At 42.2% G+C, this 15,068-nt stretch overlaps 1 protein-coding gene across 2 annotated transcripts in view; it reads left to right on the forward strand.

Annotated features, from left to right (window-relative positions):
* Window positions 1-237: 237 nt before the first annotated feature.
* frmpd1a (FERM and PDZ domain containing 1a) overlaps window positions 238-15,068 on the forward strand; it is a 33,406-nt gene continuing 18,575 nt past the window's right edge. The window contains exons 1-7 of one of the 2 annotated variants that reach the window (XM_076728275.1): window positions 545-791; window positions 3,372-3,430; window positions 4,458-4,544; window positions 4,710-4,776; window positions 7,467-7,580; window positions 13,494-13,616; window positions 13,944-14,107. In XM_076728275.1, coding sequence (XP_076584390.1) covers window positions 13,498-13,616; window positions 13,944-14,107 — 283 coding nt within the window. In that variant the 5' untranslated portion in view covers window positions 545-791; window positions 3,372-3,430; window positions 4,458-4,544; ... (1 more) ...; window positions 7,467-7,580; window positions 13,494-13,497. Of the gene's footprint in view, window positions 792-3,371; window positions 3,431-4,457; window positions 4,545-4,709; window positions 4,777-7,466; window positions 7,581-13,493; window positions 13,617-13,943; window positions 14,108-15,068 lie in introns of both variants that reach the window. The other variant, XM_076728274.1, reaches the window with a different exon arrangement.

Genomic DNA, 15,068 nt, shown 5'->3' on the forward strand with positions numbered 1-15,068 from the left:
GTAGTAAAACATTAACGCCAATAGGAGGCGACAGAGGCCAATTAACGGTCTATCTATCTATCTATCTATCTATCTATCTATCTATCTATCTATCTATCGTTTGTCTGTGCTACGTAATTCTAAATATTTGTGAGTTGACCATGTATGGTGTTTAATTCCTTACAAATATAAGATACTATAGTCTATACCGGCTCTTCCGGTCTTCACGTACCACGCACGCACGCGCACACACAAATTGGCACAACAAACGGAGTGAGAGAGATGCAGGTGAGTAAACATCAACGAGGTCTCTGTCTCCACCGTTTGTTTTCTCTTCATGAAACGAGCGCCCCGTCATCACTATTAAAACTTTATGCGCGCGCGTGTTTTTGTGTATGAGAACGAGAGAGAGCGCGCGCGTGTGTTTGTGTGTGTGTGTGTGTGTGTGTGTGTGTGTGTGTGTGTGTGTGTGTGAGAGAGAGAGAGAGAGAGAGAGAGAGAGAGAGAGAGAGAGGAGATTACCGTCGCTTAAGCCCCGTGCGCCTCATCCATCCGCATCTCGCGCGCTCACCTGCGCGAGGACTTTATCGAACGCAGCTTTTTAACAGGGATCTCGAGACGTGGTCTGCGGGCTGCCTAAACGCTGGGTGATATGGATTAACTGACTTCTCACTGTCTGAGGAAGGTGCGGCTTTTTTTGTTTTTGTTTTTGTTTTTTTGCGGCGCTTTTCGAAGTTGTTCCACATCCAGGACGGTCGGGACGGCTCACCCTGCGCTCAGGAGAGGATTAGAGAGGAGATACACGCCACACGGTAAGGTCCTTACACCTCAGTATTATACAGCCAACTAGACTAAATAACAACGAGACATATAGTGCCCAAAATAGATTTCTGTCAATAGAAATTGTATTTGTTTGCCTCCAGTGCAAGCTAGCAAAGCAAAACACGGAGCATGGGCGCGACAAACGCCGGACATTTGCGATTTGTAAAATAAATAAATACATTTAAAAAATCATTAAATAAACTCAGAAAAAATGTGCTCAAAGATGTATTATTCCTCCATCTCGCGGTTATCCAGTTTATAGCTAAAACAAATAGTCCAATGAAAATAAGCCTGCCTGCTTCCCAATTTCTGCCCTAAATAAGAAAGTCATCTCAACATTTATCATTAAAGCTTTACCACTACATGTAATGCACCACCCGCAGTCAGTGAACAGGTAACAGCTAACGTACTCTCTCCCTAGAAGCACTCCAGCTGGGACACGACAGGGGTGAAAGTTCCCATCCATTCACGAGTCTACCTGTTCAAATCCATCTAACCATACGATGGAGGAGGGGTGCACGTGAAGGGGCGGAGGCAGGTTGATAAGAGGGACTTTTAAGCTTAGTGACACTCTGAGAAGTGGATTGTGCAGACAGGACTGGGCGGTATCAGGAAGGAGGCTCCAAAAGATGCTTCACTTCAGTCAGATTTGATACAAACACACTGAGGCATTCCCTGCCTCCCTTTAAAGCTAATGACTCAGTCATTTTCTTGATTCAGCTGCTGCTAAAGAATTGATGAATAGACTAACAGTACGTAGTCTGTGTGAAATCCAAATGTTTTACTAATGCATCACTGCAACCAGAAACATGCACGGCGCACACAAACAAGCCTTCATCATGTGTACACAGACACACTCAAACACACACGATGACATGCATTTTACAATAAGATGTTGCTCCAGATATTTTGCTGCATCACGCTTCAGCCTCCAGAGACACAGCACACTGTGTTGACGCTACTGTAACATGCTAATAAATGGCACAAGCTGCTGCTGTGTGTGTGGCTCGACTCCATCTGCATGTGCCCATAACCGTGGGTGTGTTCAGTGGATGCATGTATCTGTGTTTCATGAAGAGGCATGAGCACAAAGTGAGTCCTGACACAGTGCAGAGTGAAACAGAAGAAGAAGAAGAATATGGGGCCAGCTGTGTTCTGAAGGCCCTCCCAGGCTTTACTAATTTATGATGTTATTTTTAGGCTCGGCTACATTTTTGATGCTTCGTATTTGTCAAGTTTAATACTGAGCGAAAACTCGGGGTGTGTCTGTCAACCTCTTTGTACGTAACTTCATGCACACAAACATACAGTACACACACACACACACACACACACACACACACACCTGCACACATTCAGGCTTCCTAACGATGTGTGGAGATGGTGTAAGGCCTTATGGCACAGCATTATTAATAATGGTAATAAAGTTAACTGGTGTAGCACTCTTCATAAACCAATGTTTAAAAGAGTGCTTGATATGAAACTGCTCACACAAACTCAGGCACAAGTGCACTGTTCATCTTATGTCCCTGATGTAACCAAATCTCCCTCAGCTCCCTCTTCAGCGTCAGAGCCTCAATGCGTTACATCCAATGGTAAAATAAGAAGCAGGGTCCAATTTTGTTATTTCTCCAAACTGAAGAGTCTCACTTCAAATCATGTTATATTTAGGCTGCTTTTGAAACCTGAATATTGTAAGAGGTAAATCCCTTTAAAAGGCAGCACAGCACATTTGAGGATGTGAAGGTGTCAGAAAAGTGAGTCTTCCCAGTGAGCACAAACTGGTACAGCCACAAAGAAAAGTTTAGCTTTCCCTGACTTATTACGACACAATGGCGAATCCCTGACTGAAGAGGAACTGCTCCAATGAGGTCGAAAGGGTTTTAGGTCAACCTTAATCTCCTTTACCTTACAGAAAGCACTTTGGCTTCAATCTGAAACTCCTTATTAAAGGAGGAGCAGCAGAAATACTTTTATAAGCGGTTCTCAGGCAGTTTACCCATCAGAGGCTGTCCATCACTTCTGATGGAGACAGAAGATAAACTGATACCTGCCTGCTGATTCAGTGAACTGTCTGTTATTTCAGGTTTTACCTCCATAAACTATGCGTTAGTGGGAATTTGGGTCAATCTACACAGTGTGAAGAACTGAAGGAAAACGCACACCTATTCTTCTGCTTACAGGCAGAAAGCTGTGCACACATAACCCAGATGCAGTCTAAAGATAGGTGGGGCTGATTACACGTACGTAAAACATGTTTGGCTGCTGTCCAGTTGTCTTTCTGTCCACTCTTGTGCTGCAGTATCTACAGTATACAGTATTTATAAACCCTAATGTCCACTTGATACCGGAGACAATCCGCTGGCGTTCCAGCCAACTGTCTGCCGGATGTGTGAATGAAGTGTTTCACTTGCAGCTCCACACTGCTTCCTTTACATACCAGCTCTGTGTTTGGTGAACCAGCCCACTGCTCTGACAAGTGAAATTCACTTGAAAATGTCTGGAAATATTCATTGTTATAAACGGTTGACACCTAATGATTGTCTGTTTATGTCACTTCCCTGACCAAGTGTATGGAAGAAGAGAAGGAATGCTACATCTTTCCTTCTTCTACAGATACAAAATGAAGGTAAGATGGCAGCACTGTTATCAAACCAAATGAGGTACAGCCACCGAGTGTCTTTTACCACACTGATCAGAAATTAGCTGTAAACCTTCAGTCAGTATGCCTGTAAAATGAAAAAACTTTAAGAACAGTCCTGGAAATGGTGCTTCTGAAGAACAGACTGAAGACGCTCTGCTTCCAGATCACTTTCAGTTGATATGTCCAGTGGACATCAGGATCAACCAGTGCTAGCACACTCACCTCTGTTCTTCACAGGCTTGGTTTGAGCACACTAACTTGGCAAAGTAGCCAATGACTAATTATTGATCTTAAGTTAGCAGACACAATCCCATTGGCCACATGTCAGTGGGAAATTAGCCTACAAAACAGTAAAGCCAGTGGCTGAATATCTGTGTCTCACTGAGAGAAACTTAATGATATCTAAGACTAATGACACCTGATGGCTATGATGTCTGCTTCTCTGTCAGTATTAGGATGGAAGTAACTTGAGATTCATGATCTAAAGCTGTTCTCAATAGCTAGTTCACAAAAGCATTTGTGAATTGAATAAATAGAAACAGGTTTTGCAACATTACTTGAATACATATGATAGCACTGGTATCACCTTGTATGCTATTTTGGTATATTCGCCATAAACACCCAGTTAACTCATTGACTGTGAGGAGATTAAAGATGAAGTTGTTCCCTGAATCAAAGCCAACCTTCTGCTCCCTGAGACTAAGCACTCATTATACATTTCAATTAAATATGAATGAATTCGAGAAAGGCAGCATATCATCTGAAACATCATTCAGTGAAAGAACTTATAACTTTAATAGATTACATGTACTGTAATTGACCTGTTAGCACATGTGACTTGAGACAACGGACACAAACATGCACGCAGTGTCAGCCAATCACTGTCCTTGTTAGGCATTTACATGAAAAGGTCATTAGGTTACGAGGATTGTTTGCGTGTGTGTGTGTATGTCTGTGTCTGACGGCGATGTGAGCTGCTAATTGGATTGTGTCCCCTGTCTGCTGCCCTTAGAGGAGTGATCACACATTTTTGGGGGTCAAGAGGAGACCAGACTGGGGAAAAGAATAGATTACAACAGAACAGATTTGTGAATCAAAGGTAAAACATTGACCAAGAGCGTAAACAGACACATGCAGCACAAAAGATGCAAATATGATTTCCCCATTCATGGACTTGTTTTCACATGTAGACACTCAAACTCAAAAGGCTTTTCCAGGAACTCTGTTGAACATGAAGTGATGTAATTTGCATTTCTTTTTCCAGAAGCTGAAATTTTTATTAGCCACACTGAATGAAGAGATTTAAGGCGACCAAACGGAAGCATACAGAGGTATATTAAAAAAAACACACAGACAACTGCAAGTTTTACTTTACTTCATTTTCAAATGACTCTCTAGATAAGGAAGCTTAAATTCCCTCATACAGAGCAGACAGCTGGATGGGTCTCCTGATTGGTGCATCTCAGCCAAACAGATGCTACACTCTATTCACTTTGTGGCTCTACTGGCATCTTATTTTTAATAAAAGCCAACTGTATTATTTGACTCTTAGCGAACATCATATCAGAAAAAAACTACTTAAAACATCCATCATCACCCTTTTGATATGATCAAAGTAATATAAAGACAACTGGGACTTATCAGTGGAGCAAACATGCAGAACAAGCATCAGCCTCTCTCTCGTATTGACCAGGGAAAGCATTTATCCTGGAGCAATCACAGAAAGCTCAGTTGGTAAACATAACAGTGGTGTGGTCAGTTTACAGATGATACATTAGCTCTGGGCGATGTAGATAAAAGTCTATAGTGACCTGAAGTGGACCGCTCATAAAATGTTTCTGCAGTAAAAAGTTAGTTTAGCTGTGCTGCTATTATTGTGGAAAAAACTGCTTTTGCATGCACCTCCTCCATTGCTGTGGATGTGGTGTATTCTAATGGTCTGTACTGATGTATGTGCTGCACCTAAACTTCAGATTTTTTTAAATTTTGACCCAAGTGACCTGACCTTTATTATGAGCACAGCCATTGGCAGATGCAGACTGTCGCAAATAAAGATGGTGGACAAATCAAAAACATTTACTGGGCAAACTGTCTGTCTTCAGATTTCGCTTTAACTTTGTTACAGAGACGCTGTTGGACTGTGTAGTGATCTAAACACATCTTAACAGAGTTCACATGGTGACCTGAAGGTTTTGTCCTGTAAATCAGATTATACAACCTGCAAATAGTTAGATGCACGTTCCCCCTCTCCCCCCAATATGAGTAATTTACTATAACATGAGCGCAGCTATACACACATACTATTTGAAAATCTCATTTTCACCTGGATTTTAGTATGAAGGACTTAAAAGAAATCAGTCATTACTGTATATACAAAACAAACAGACATATTCCCACACTGTTGAAATAATGGGTTCTAGCTCTAAATTGGATTTTGACTTAATCCAACACAATACACATTATTCTAATACAACGGCAATGCCTGTCACAGTGTTTGGAGTATTTGACAGTCAGTTGAATGAATGAATGTCTGAATCAGCTTCTTGCACAAACCCTGTGTGCTCAGAGTGGCTTAAAACACTGGGGATTGATCCCACATCATAATTTGACACCCAGGTGTGACACAGATGTTCCTTCGTGTTCTTTACGCTTCCCTCATACCCTCTTCTTCTTGGTCCATTTTTGTGTCAGTCACATTTCCCTGTCTCATCTTTCCTCTCTGCTTCCTCATGTTTCTTTCTCTCTCTCTCTCTCTCTCTCTCTCTCTCTCTCTCTCTCTCTCTCTCTCTCTCTCTGTCTCTGTCTTTCTCTGTGCGTTGGTATGCCTGTTAGTTGTTCCTGGTAGAGTGAAGCGGCTGCATTATCTAGATACATTATTGATGCACGCAGCACTCTGACTAACGCGCACACACACATGCACCCATAGACAAACTCCAACCACTCACTCACATAATAAAAACATACATACACTCATAAAATCGAACACATTGTTGCACATAGGCACACACACATACAAAGCATGTGCTTCAATTTGTTTGTGAATGTGAGTGGATGCAAGAGAGAAAAAGAGGACGACAGCACACGTGCATGCTGCTTCTTCATGGCTGACAGAACACAGCTGATTGTACCCAGCAAGAAAAGATGGAGCAGTCTCTTCTGTTTGAAATGCACAGGACTAATATTAAGTTCTCCTGTGGCAACCACACGCTGAGCTAATTGGTTAGCATTGTGTGCGTGCTTAACACCCTCTAGCACTTTAGGAGGAGCTGAAGACTCAGAGGAGCTGGAGGAGCCAATCAATCTTTAAAAATAACTAAAGAGCAATCAAAAAAGAGATATTCAGAACAGCGGGAAAGACAACAGAAAAGAAAGTGAGAACAGGGAGAATTATGAAAGAGAAAAGTACTGAGGGGTGACAATTTGAGTGGTGGGAAAGGCGGAGGTGAGGGGAGCGGGTGGGCAGGAGAGTTCCCAGCATCTCTTTTCCCAGGGCTTTGTAAGGGCCTCATTAAATATGGATGTTGTTTGGAGCAGAGCAGGGGCAAGTGGGACTCCACAAACAGCACAAGCAGCGCAGGCAGGCCCATCCTGCTGAGCTGGAGCCCTGCTGTCTTTTTCGCCTCGTCTGTCTCTCCATCTTCCTCCTCTCCTCCCTCGACTCACTTCACTGTCTACAAACCTTTTCCTCCTTTCTTCTTTTCCTCTTTCCTGACTTGCTCTCTCTCCTCCGTTATCTTTGTCTGTCTATCAACCGCTCTGATGACAAAGTGCGAATTTTTCCAGCGCTTGGCCTGTAAGTTCTTGTCTCTTCCCACTGCTAATTTTCTCTGTTTCTCTCTGTCTGATTAGCATATATGAATGAAGAGAGAAGCACCCCCTCCATTGTTCTCTCTTCATAGCTCATTCCTTTGCTTTTTCTGGCCATGCTAAATGTTTCGGAGTCTGTGATTCAGACTACAGCAACGTCAAATGCCCCACAGCATATCCGAACTCTTAATTCTGATGTTGTGTTTGCCCTCAGGAGATGAAGACACATCACGCTGGTCCACTGCAGCAGAACGATGGATGGAGAGAAAGCAGAGTGGGACTGTAACTGGCGCCTTCATGGAGCCCTGATACACAGGGCTGAGAGCAGGTGTGTGTGTGTGTCAGTCTTCCAAAGTCAGTAAATGCAATGTGAAACAGATTTTGTTTGTATGTGTACACATACATGACAAGATTAGAGGATTAAAAGAGTGTGGGATAAGGAGAGAGGGAGACAGAGACAGTGAGAGGGAAGTGAGTAGAGAGCCAGAGACAGACAGTCTGTGTTACAGTGTTAGCCAGTCTGTTACCTCAAACAGACCTGTAAGGTTGCAGTGATGCTCAGTCTAATCTGGCTCAGCAGGAGTGACGCACAAACTCCCTGTCACATCCTGCAGACACACTCTGTAATCCCATTTGCCTGCTCTGTGTGTTAGTGTGTGTCTATGTGTCTGTGTGTGTGCGCATTCAGAACATTACACAAAAGTTGAGTATCATGTTGTAAGTAATGCATGCTATACTCAGAGCAATACTTACAGCTGTATAAGCAGAGAGTATGTCTGGGTGGATGGATGGTTGAATAAAGCACAAGACAAGACTTTGTGACATGTACCCCATGTGGGCTTCGGCGACTAAAGCACTTGGTTGGGGAAGGATCATGGTTTGTTTAAACATAAAAACAGTTAATGCATCCTATCTCATGCTTTAAGTCAACGCTGACCTTTTCAGTATTGTCCCGAGGCCACGCTCTTAATCAAGTGCCAGAACATAACCACGTAAATGCTAATTATGTGTAATTTGTCACAGGTTAATATTGTAGGAAAACAAAACAAATATGTTGACTGTTAACATTATGCAGATAGAGTACGTTCAATAGAAGCTGGTTAAAAAGTCACCAACTGTTTTATTTACTTTGAGGCTGCTTAATCTCACTGTAAACTGAAGCTTTACGCAAATAAAGTTTAGTTCATCTGTGATGAAATGCATCATATCAGCAGCAGACTGCTGGCACAGGGACAACTTGCACAGCTGTTAATTGTAATAATGCACATGAACTCTCGGCTCTCTCCACCAGCACATACTGTGATTATTACCAGCATGATTATTACAAGAACATTGACAAAAACATGCACGTGAACACGTCGAAAGGGAGTTAAGTGTAAGTTTAGGGCAAAGATAGAATACACGACACTACATTAGTGTATATTATACTTCCTAAATGTAGGGTTTTTTTGTGCAACATCTGAATTCACTGAATCTGGTTAGTTTGCTTCATAAAAAAAAGCAGGTATTTAAAATCTTTTGTGCACTTTCAGCAGGTGTGAAATGCAAGGACACATTAGGTGTGGGCAGTGAGGGATAATCTACAAGTGTGCAGAACCCCCTTCAGTTAGCTTGTGTCAGAGTGTGTGTGTCTCTCTGCAGCCCAGCCTGAGCATTCAAGAAAAATCCATCCTATAAACACTTCATTGATGGGAGATGACATTAGGGGGTCCTGCAGGGTATTATAAAAGACCACTCTTGCTAATGTCAGAAGAAATTGCACTTTAATGAAATCTAACATTTTGGAGAACAAAGCAGAGCCGTTAATTCTCACACCAAAGAGCGCGTGCGGTGTGTAATGAGTCAGGGTTAGGGTTTAATCACATCGTAAGTTCACTTTATGGAGGACTCAGAGCACGTCAGAATGGTGAGTAAAAGGAAAACTATTGGAGATTTATGAGTTAGGAAAGGTCGAGGCAAACAGCTCAGGTGAGGATGTGTGAGGAAAAACTCCAGTCCAGTCTGAATCAGGTTTACTCAGAGTACACAGATATGTGTCACGAGTACAAAGTGCATGAATGACTCTGATCAGAGAGTTTTCATAAAGAAGAGCACAGAGCCTCAGCTTGACGCCTCATGTCTGGATGGAAGAGCTTACCACTTGAACCAGTGAACCATTTCCTCGACATGTTGAGGTATTTCCAGTGCACCTACAGTGGAACTTGATAGGAGAAAAACTACAATAGACATTAGGCCTTTAAAAGCACAATTTTGTAGTTTTACAGTTTTATTCCTCATGTGCACCTGTTTGGTGTTTTGGTAACTTATTGTGCACTACAGTAGGTGCAAAGTAGGTGTTATTAGCATTCCAGCAGCACACCACAGTTAAACAGGAAACTTTCTGGGTAATGGGTTATGGGTTTGGTAATACAGACATACTACTTTTCAGTGTCGCTAAATGTTGTTAAAATCAAAATCACAATAAAATAATTTTTAAAATGACAGGAAATGAATCCTTTAAACACTTCTGAGCTCCACCTAAACTCTTTTGTGTTGAACAGTGGTGAGTTTTCCAGTTTTGTCTGTTCCTTGGTTGGTTTGAACTCTGGTGCAGATAAAACAGTCGGATGGGCCGAGACCACGAGGGTCCCCACGTGTGAATTCAGTGCAACCTGAACCAAACACGCCACTGTGTGACAACATAGTTTTAGCATGAATTCAAAAACTAAACTAAAAATTTACATTATCCATGTGCTGATTGTGGAACTGTCAAGGACACCATTTTGTAAGCAATCTATAGCAAACAAAAGAATTGTGAGAAATTATTGTGAAACCATGGTAACACATATAGGCACCTGAACAAGACTTTCCTTGACACATCAGAATATGAAAAGGAGTTAAATCAGACGTGTGTTGTGTTTGTGTGCTACTCGGTGTGTTATTGCAGATCCTCATTAGGAACTGTGTGAAATATAGCACTGACAAAGCAACTGTTCCCTCCCACCATGACAGCACAGGATGTCTTGTTTCATCTTGTTTCGAGCTGTCTGTCATTATGTAGCACATTTAAGGTCCAGCTGCAGACTAATAGTGCTCCAAACCACCTCCAGAGAAAATCAATTGATGCATAAGGTGATGTGAAGTACAGCATGACTGGTCAGACTCCTCTTTGTAACTTGGCTTGTTTGTAATAAGTCTGTGTAAATCAGAACCAATCAGAGCTAACCAGCATATCATTTTGTTCTTTGGTCTGACAGGTGAACTGAATCCAACAGTGACTACAAGAGCAGAAAATGCTTAAAGTCCCATCTTTCCATCATGGCAAACCAAAAGTAATTGCGAGAGTCAGCAATAGATGTACTTGTATATATATTCCTGAAAAGTGTAAGTTTGAGAAACGTGGTGTGTCTTGTGATTGATGTGAGAGGCAAGTACAATGTAAAATTCCCAGCAGCCTCTAATGTTACACCTTAAAAAAACAATCTGCCAACATTTCCTGTCTTCATCTCTTCTCTTAAATGCTGTGGTTGCAAAATGGGAAACGCTGTGCGGTCTCAACACTTTTTACCCGAGAGGACCAGTGGGCTTCTACTTCATCATTATCGTCGATCAAAGCCACTTAGGAAGGAAAACATGTTTATGGGATTAGAGGGGATTAGGAGTGTATGAAGGATTTCTCCCTGTGTTTGACATTTGAGATGCACATTTGGCTGGAATTCATCCCCGATTCTTTAGAATGAACTTAGCATAAATCCGCTATTTCAGAGCTTCAGAGTCTTGCTGTTTCTTTATGTTTGTGTTTGTATCCTTTTCCCCGGTGAGATGACTGTGCTGGTGAGGGAGGTGGATTATCGTGACCCTAACAGACCTAAGCACACCTCTGCATTGTGTCGCTGTAACCTGAGAAGGGAGATACTGTGAGCGAAGCAAACAGGAAGAGTGAGCTACGCAAGAGAGAGAAGTGAGGGGCAGATAGGCTGAAACGAAAGAGAGAGAAGCAGTGGAGGGGTATTCACAGACAGATGGATGGATAATGTGCTAATGACTCAAGATCCCCTGGGAGACATTGCTGTCTGGTTGTGTCACCCACCACTTTCATCACTCAGCCCTTTTCCTCTCTCACCTTCTATCATACTTCTCTGTTTTCTATTCTCCTTTCATTCAGTTTTCTTCTCTCGTCCCATCATACTATACCTCTCCTCTCCTCTCCCTCCCTCCCCACTCTCTCATTTTCTCTAATGCATGGTGCTAATGCCCATCCGTCTGGGGGAAATGCCTTCCTGCCTCTGTTCACTGAGGGACACCACAGGCCTGCTGAGCTCATTCACTCATTCATTCCATCCATCTCTGAACTCATTCAATTAGCAGCCCATGATCCAGTTTCACTTATTTATTCTTTTTGAGCTCCACCTTTTTGACCATTGATTCATGGATCATTTGATTACTGTGAATGATTAATTCATTCATTTGTTGACTTATTCATCCACCATTTATGCTTGTTTCCATGTTATTCAGAGTAAGAGGGTACGTAAGTATCTTTGTCCCAGTCACAGTCTAGTAGATGATGCCTTAGATGATGTGAAGGGGATATTAGGTAACAGCTAATGACCAAGTCTTTGTCTGTCTCAGTCATCAGACTGGGAGGAAGGGTTTTTGCGTGTGTGTGTGTGTGTGTGTGGTGAGTGAGAGGAAGACTTTGAGAGCAAATGCTTGTATTCCACACTAATGTTGGGGCCCCTTGACGAGCCACTGCTACATTACTTAAGCAAAGCCATAAAAGCTGTTCAACACTAGACTCAATAATGTTGTCATGGAAATGTAATGAAATCCGAATGATGCTTTCCTCATCCACGTGATTGTGTGTGGCCCAAAAGGCCACATGATGTCCATGTTGTTGTCTCCTGATTCCGCACGCAGCCCCACATTTGTGACCACACACACCAACACGTGACTCCCAAATGTAGCATCAATACAACTAGAGCTGAAAGAATTTGTCTATTGATCAATTCATGGACAAAAATGTTATTATTAACCTACTAAACTATTTGGTAATACTTTATTTGAAGGGGTGTGCGAAAGACTGGCTGATTATTTTATTCACTCAGCTGCAGTGACACAATTTGAACTACTCATTCAAATGTCATTAACTTTCATTAAGCCATCAGGAGCTTTTGCATGAATAATTTCCTTGACCTCAGTTGCACTGGTGCAATCTGGACTTGCCCGTAAGATCTTTATTTAATTAATTCATAATTAATCAAGCTCCTCAAATAAACTATTTTGAGAATTAATTCATATTTTCCTGTCATTTTTTAAGCGACAAGGCAAAGCATCCATTTATTTCGGCTTCTCAAATGTGAGAATGTGATGTTTTCTTTGCTGTATATGACATGATACAGAATGAGCATTTTTTTGACTATTTGCCAACATTTTATAGACAAAATGATCAGTCAGTTAATCTTGAAAATGATTGCCACATTAATCAGCAATGAAAATAATCATTAGTTGAGGCCCTAAACACAACTGTGTCCATGTCCATAGTTCTGTGTGTGCAGTCCTTCATGGACAACATTAATATGTGTTGGCCTTTGTGAGTGTGTGTGTGGGTGTGCATGTGTGTAAGCTGATATGGCATTAGCTAAGATATTGCCAGCTTCCTCAAAAACCCATTAGCTCACAACAACAGGTCCACATATTAGCCTGACTGAAGCCCCACAGACACCAGCAGAAACCCATGTGCATTACATCCAGCTCACCAACCACGGCGGCCTGTCAGCAGTCATTTATGATGACCATCTGCTTCACAGCAAACACATCAGGGACCCATTTAAAAGAGATGCCATCATTGTTGATAATTAGGAATTAATGATTTTGAGTTTTACTGAGGGTTGAAGGCAACATGCAAGCAACTGGCTCATAGCTCGGGCTAAGAGCCTATTAGGCTGCATGAAGTCACAAGTGACATCAGTTTTGGCCTCAGACCATGTCTAATACCCAGACGTCCCACTGCCAAGCCTAATGTGTGTGTGCGCGTGCATGTGTGTGTGTCCTTCTGCTGTGTCTCTAAATCATTGCATTTTGCAAATTACTTTCACTCCTGCAATTAACCTCCTCACATTTCACATTACTTTTTTTTTTTAATTAAATTAAATTTTTTTTGCATCAGAGCTCTCTGCTTCCTGTTTCATTTGCTTATATTTTCTAGTTGGATTTCTGCATGAAATGTTTCATTACATTTCCTTCTGCCTTTGGCCCCTGGTAGGTAAATGGAGGTGCAGGACAGGAGCCGCTCTCCGTCCCGTAGGACCAGCCGGGTGGAGCAGGTGGTGGGACGATGGCTGAGGCGATCCCGAGACTTAGGCAGCAGGTCTCACTCTCTGAGCAGGTAAACCTCTGCTTTTGTCATGAGTTAGATTCTCCATTTCATCTGACCTGCATGTCTCTTGACTGAGGGAGGGAGCATTGTGAAAATATACAAATATGATAAATATATCATAGGAAGTCCACATTTGTGTCCCACCAAGCCAGATGAATTTGCTTCCTTCCATGGAATAACAAATAGTTTATGCTATGTACATATTCTTTCTCTCCTTACTTTTCTGATATACATTAATATAAAGTTGTGCACCACAGAACTGATCCAATTGCCGGAGCAGAAATTCAATACGTAATAATAAAGATAAGATTAATCTTTTTGCTTGCTCATCTGCAGAGACCGCGTTGCAGCGGATGGGAAGACAGCAGAGTCAGGTGGCTCCGATCAGAGGAATTACCCTTTCCGCTTCAACGTTCAGATCCAACGGGACCCGGACCTCAACTCTCATGGCCTCACTCTGTCCTCCCAGACCCCCATCCTGGTGCAGGAGGTCACCCCAGGTATGACAAGATTTATGAAGTGTAAACATAGAAGAAGGAAAAAGCAAAGCAGCATTGCAAAGGTCTGCAATCTTAAATGAGTGCAGACAAAATATGAATTAGTTAACAGCTAAGCCCCTCCTCCCCCCTCCTGTCTGTTCTGAACAGTTATAAAGCTGAATCTTTAATCAAGCTGGCCTGATACTATGCACAAACCTTGTACTGCTTATGCATCATTCTTCTCCACACAAATAACCGTGTGCTACTCAGTGCTGCTCAGTATCCGGGAGTTTGATTTCATAGCTGACACCTCATGTTTAGGTGAGCCCAGCTATGTCTGGTTGGTACCTCTCATCTTCCTTCATCAACACCAGCTCAGGCTCTCTCTCCTCCAGAGATCGCGCTTTTTGTGCCAGGTTCCTTTGCCAAGGTCTGCAGTGTTTTGGCCTGCTTTGTCACTTGCTCTTGCCCAACAGGCGCAGCTGCTACTGTTAGCATTGTACGTGGTGAGTCCCTATGGCAACAGCCCTGAAAAAATCTGTCCCACCCATGGGATGCTTAGGACCATACAGATGTGTTGTTCAATCTGTCATCTCAATCAAATCTAATGAATTGAACCACAGCTTTCATTGCTTGTAGGGACTGAAAAAGTATCTAAGTGAAAAGTGAAAGTGTCAGTTTAACCTACCTAAATATATTATTATTCATTATTCTTATTCTTTCTTATTCTTACTGGTGGTATTGAGCTTTATTGTTCAGTGTCTGCTCACTATGAGGCTGACAAGATCACCCTCCTCTATTGCATTATGTTGTACAATAATTGGTAGGAGGATGTTTAAATCAAATATATTCTGGTCTTTCAGGAACAGACCATTTTTTTTGCCTCATTACTACTTTGCATAGAGCAACTCTCCTCAGCAAAATGCAATAATGGAGCTTTGCCAGACCACTGCAGGCCTCTTGGCAGCATACAAAACAAACT

Source organism: Chaetodon auriga, chromosome 4 (assembly GCF_051107435.1).
Source record: "Chaetodon auriga isolate fChaAug3 chromosome 4, fChaAug3.hap1, whole genome shotgun sequence".
In the NCBI taxonomy this organism is placed as follows: domain Eukaryota; kingdom Metazoa; phylum Chordata; class Actinopteri; order Chaetodontiformes; family Chaetodontidae; genus Chaetodon; species Chaetodon auriga.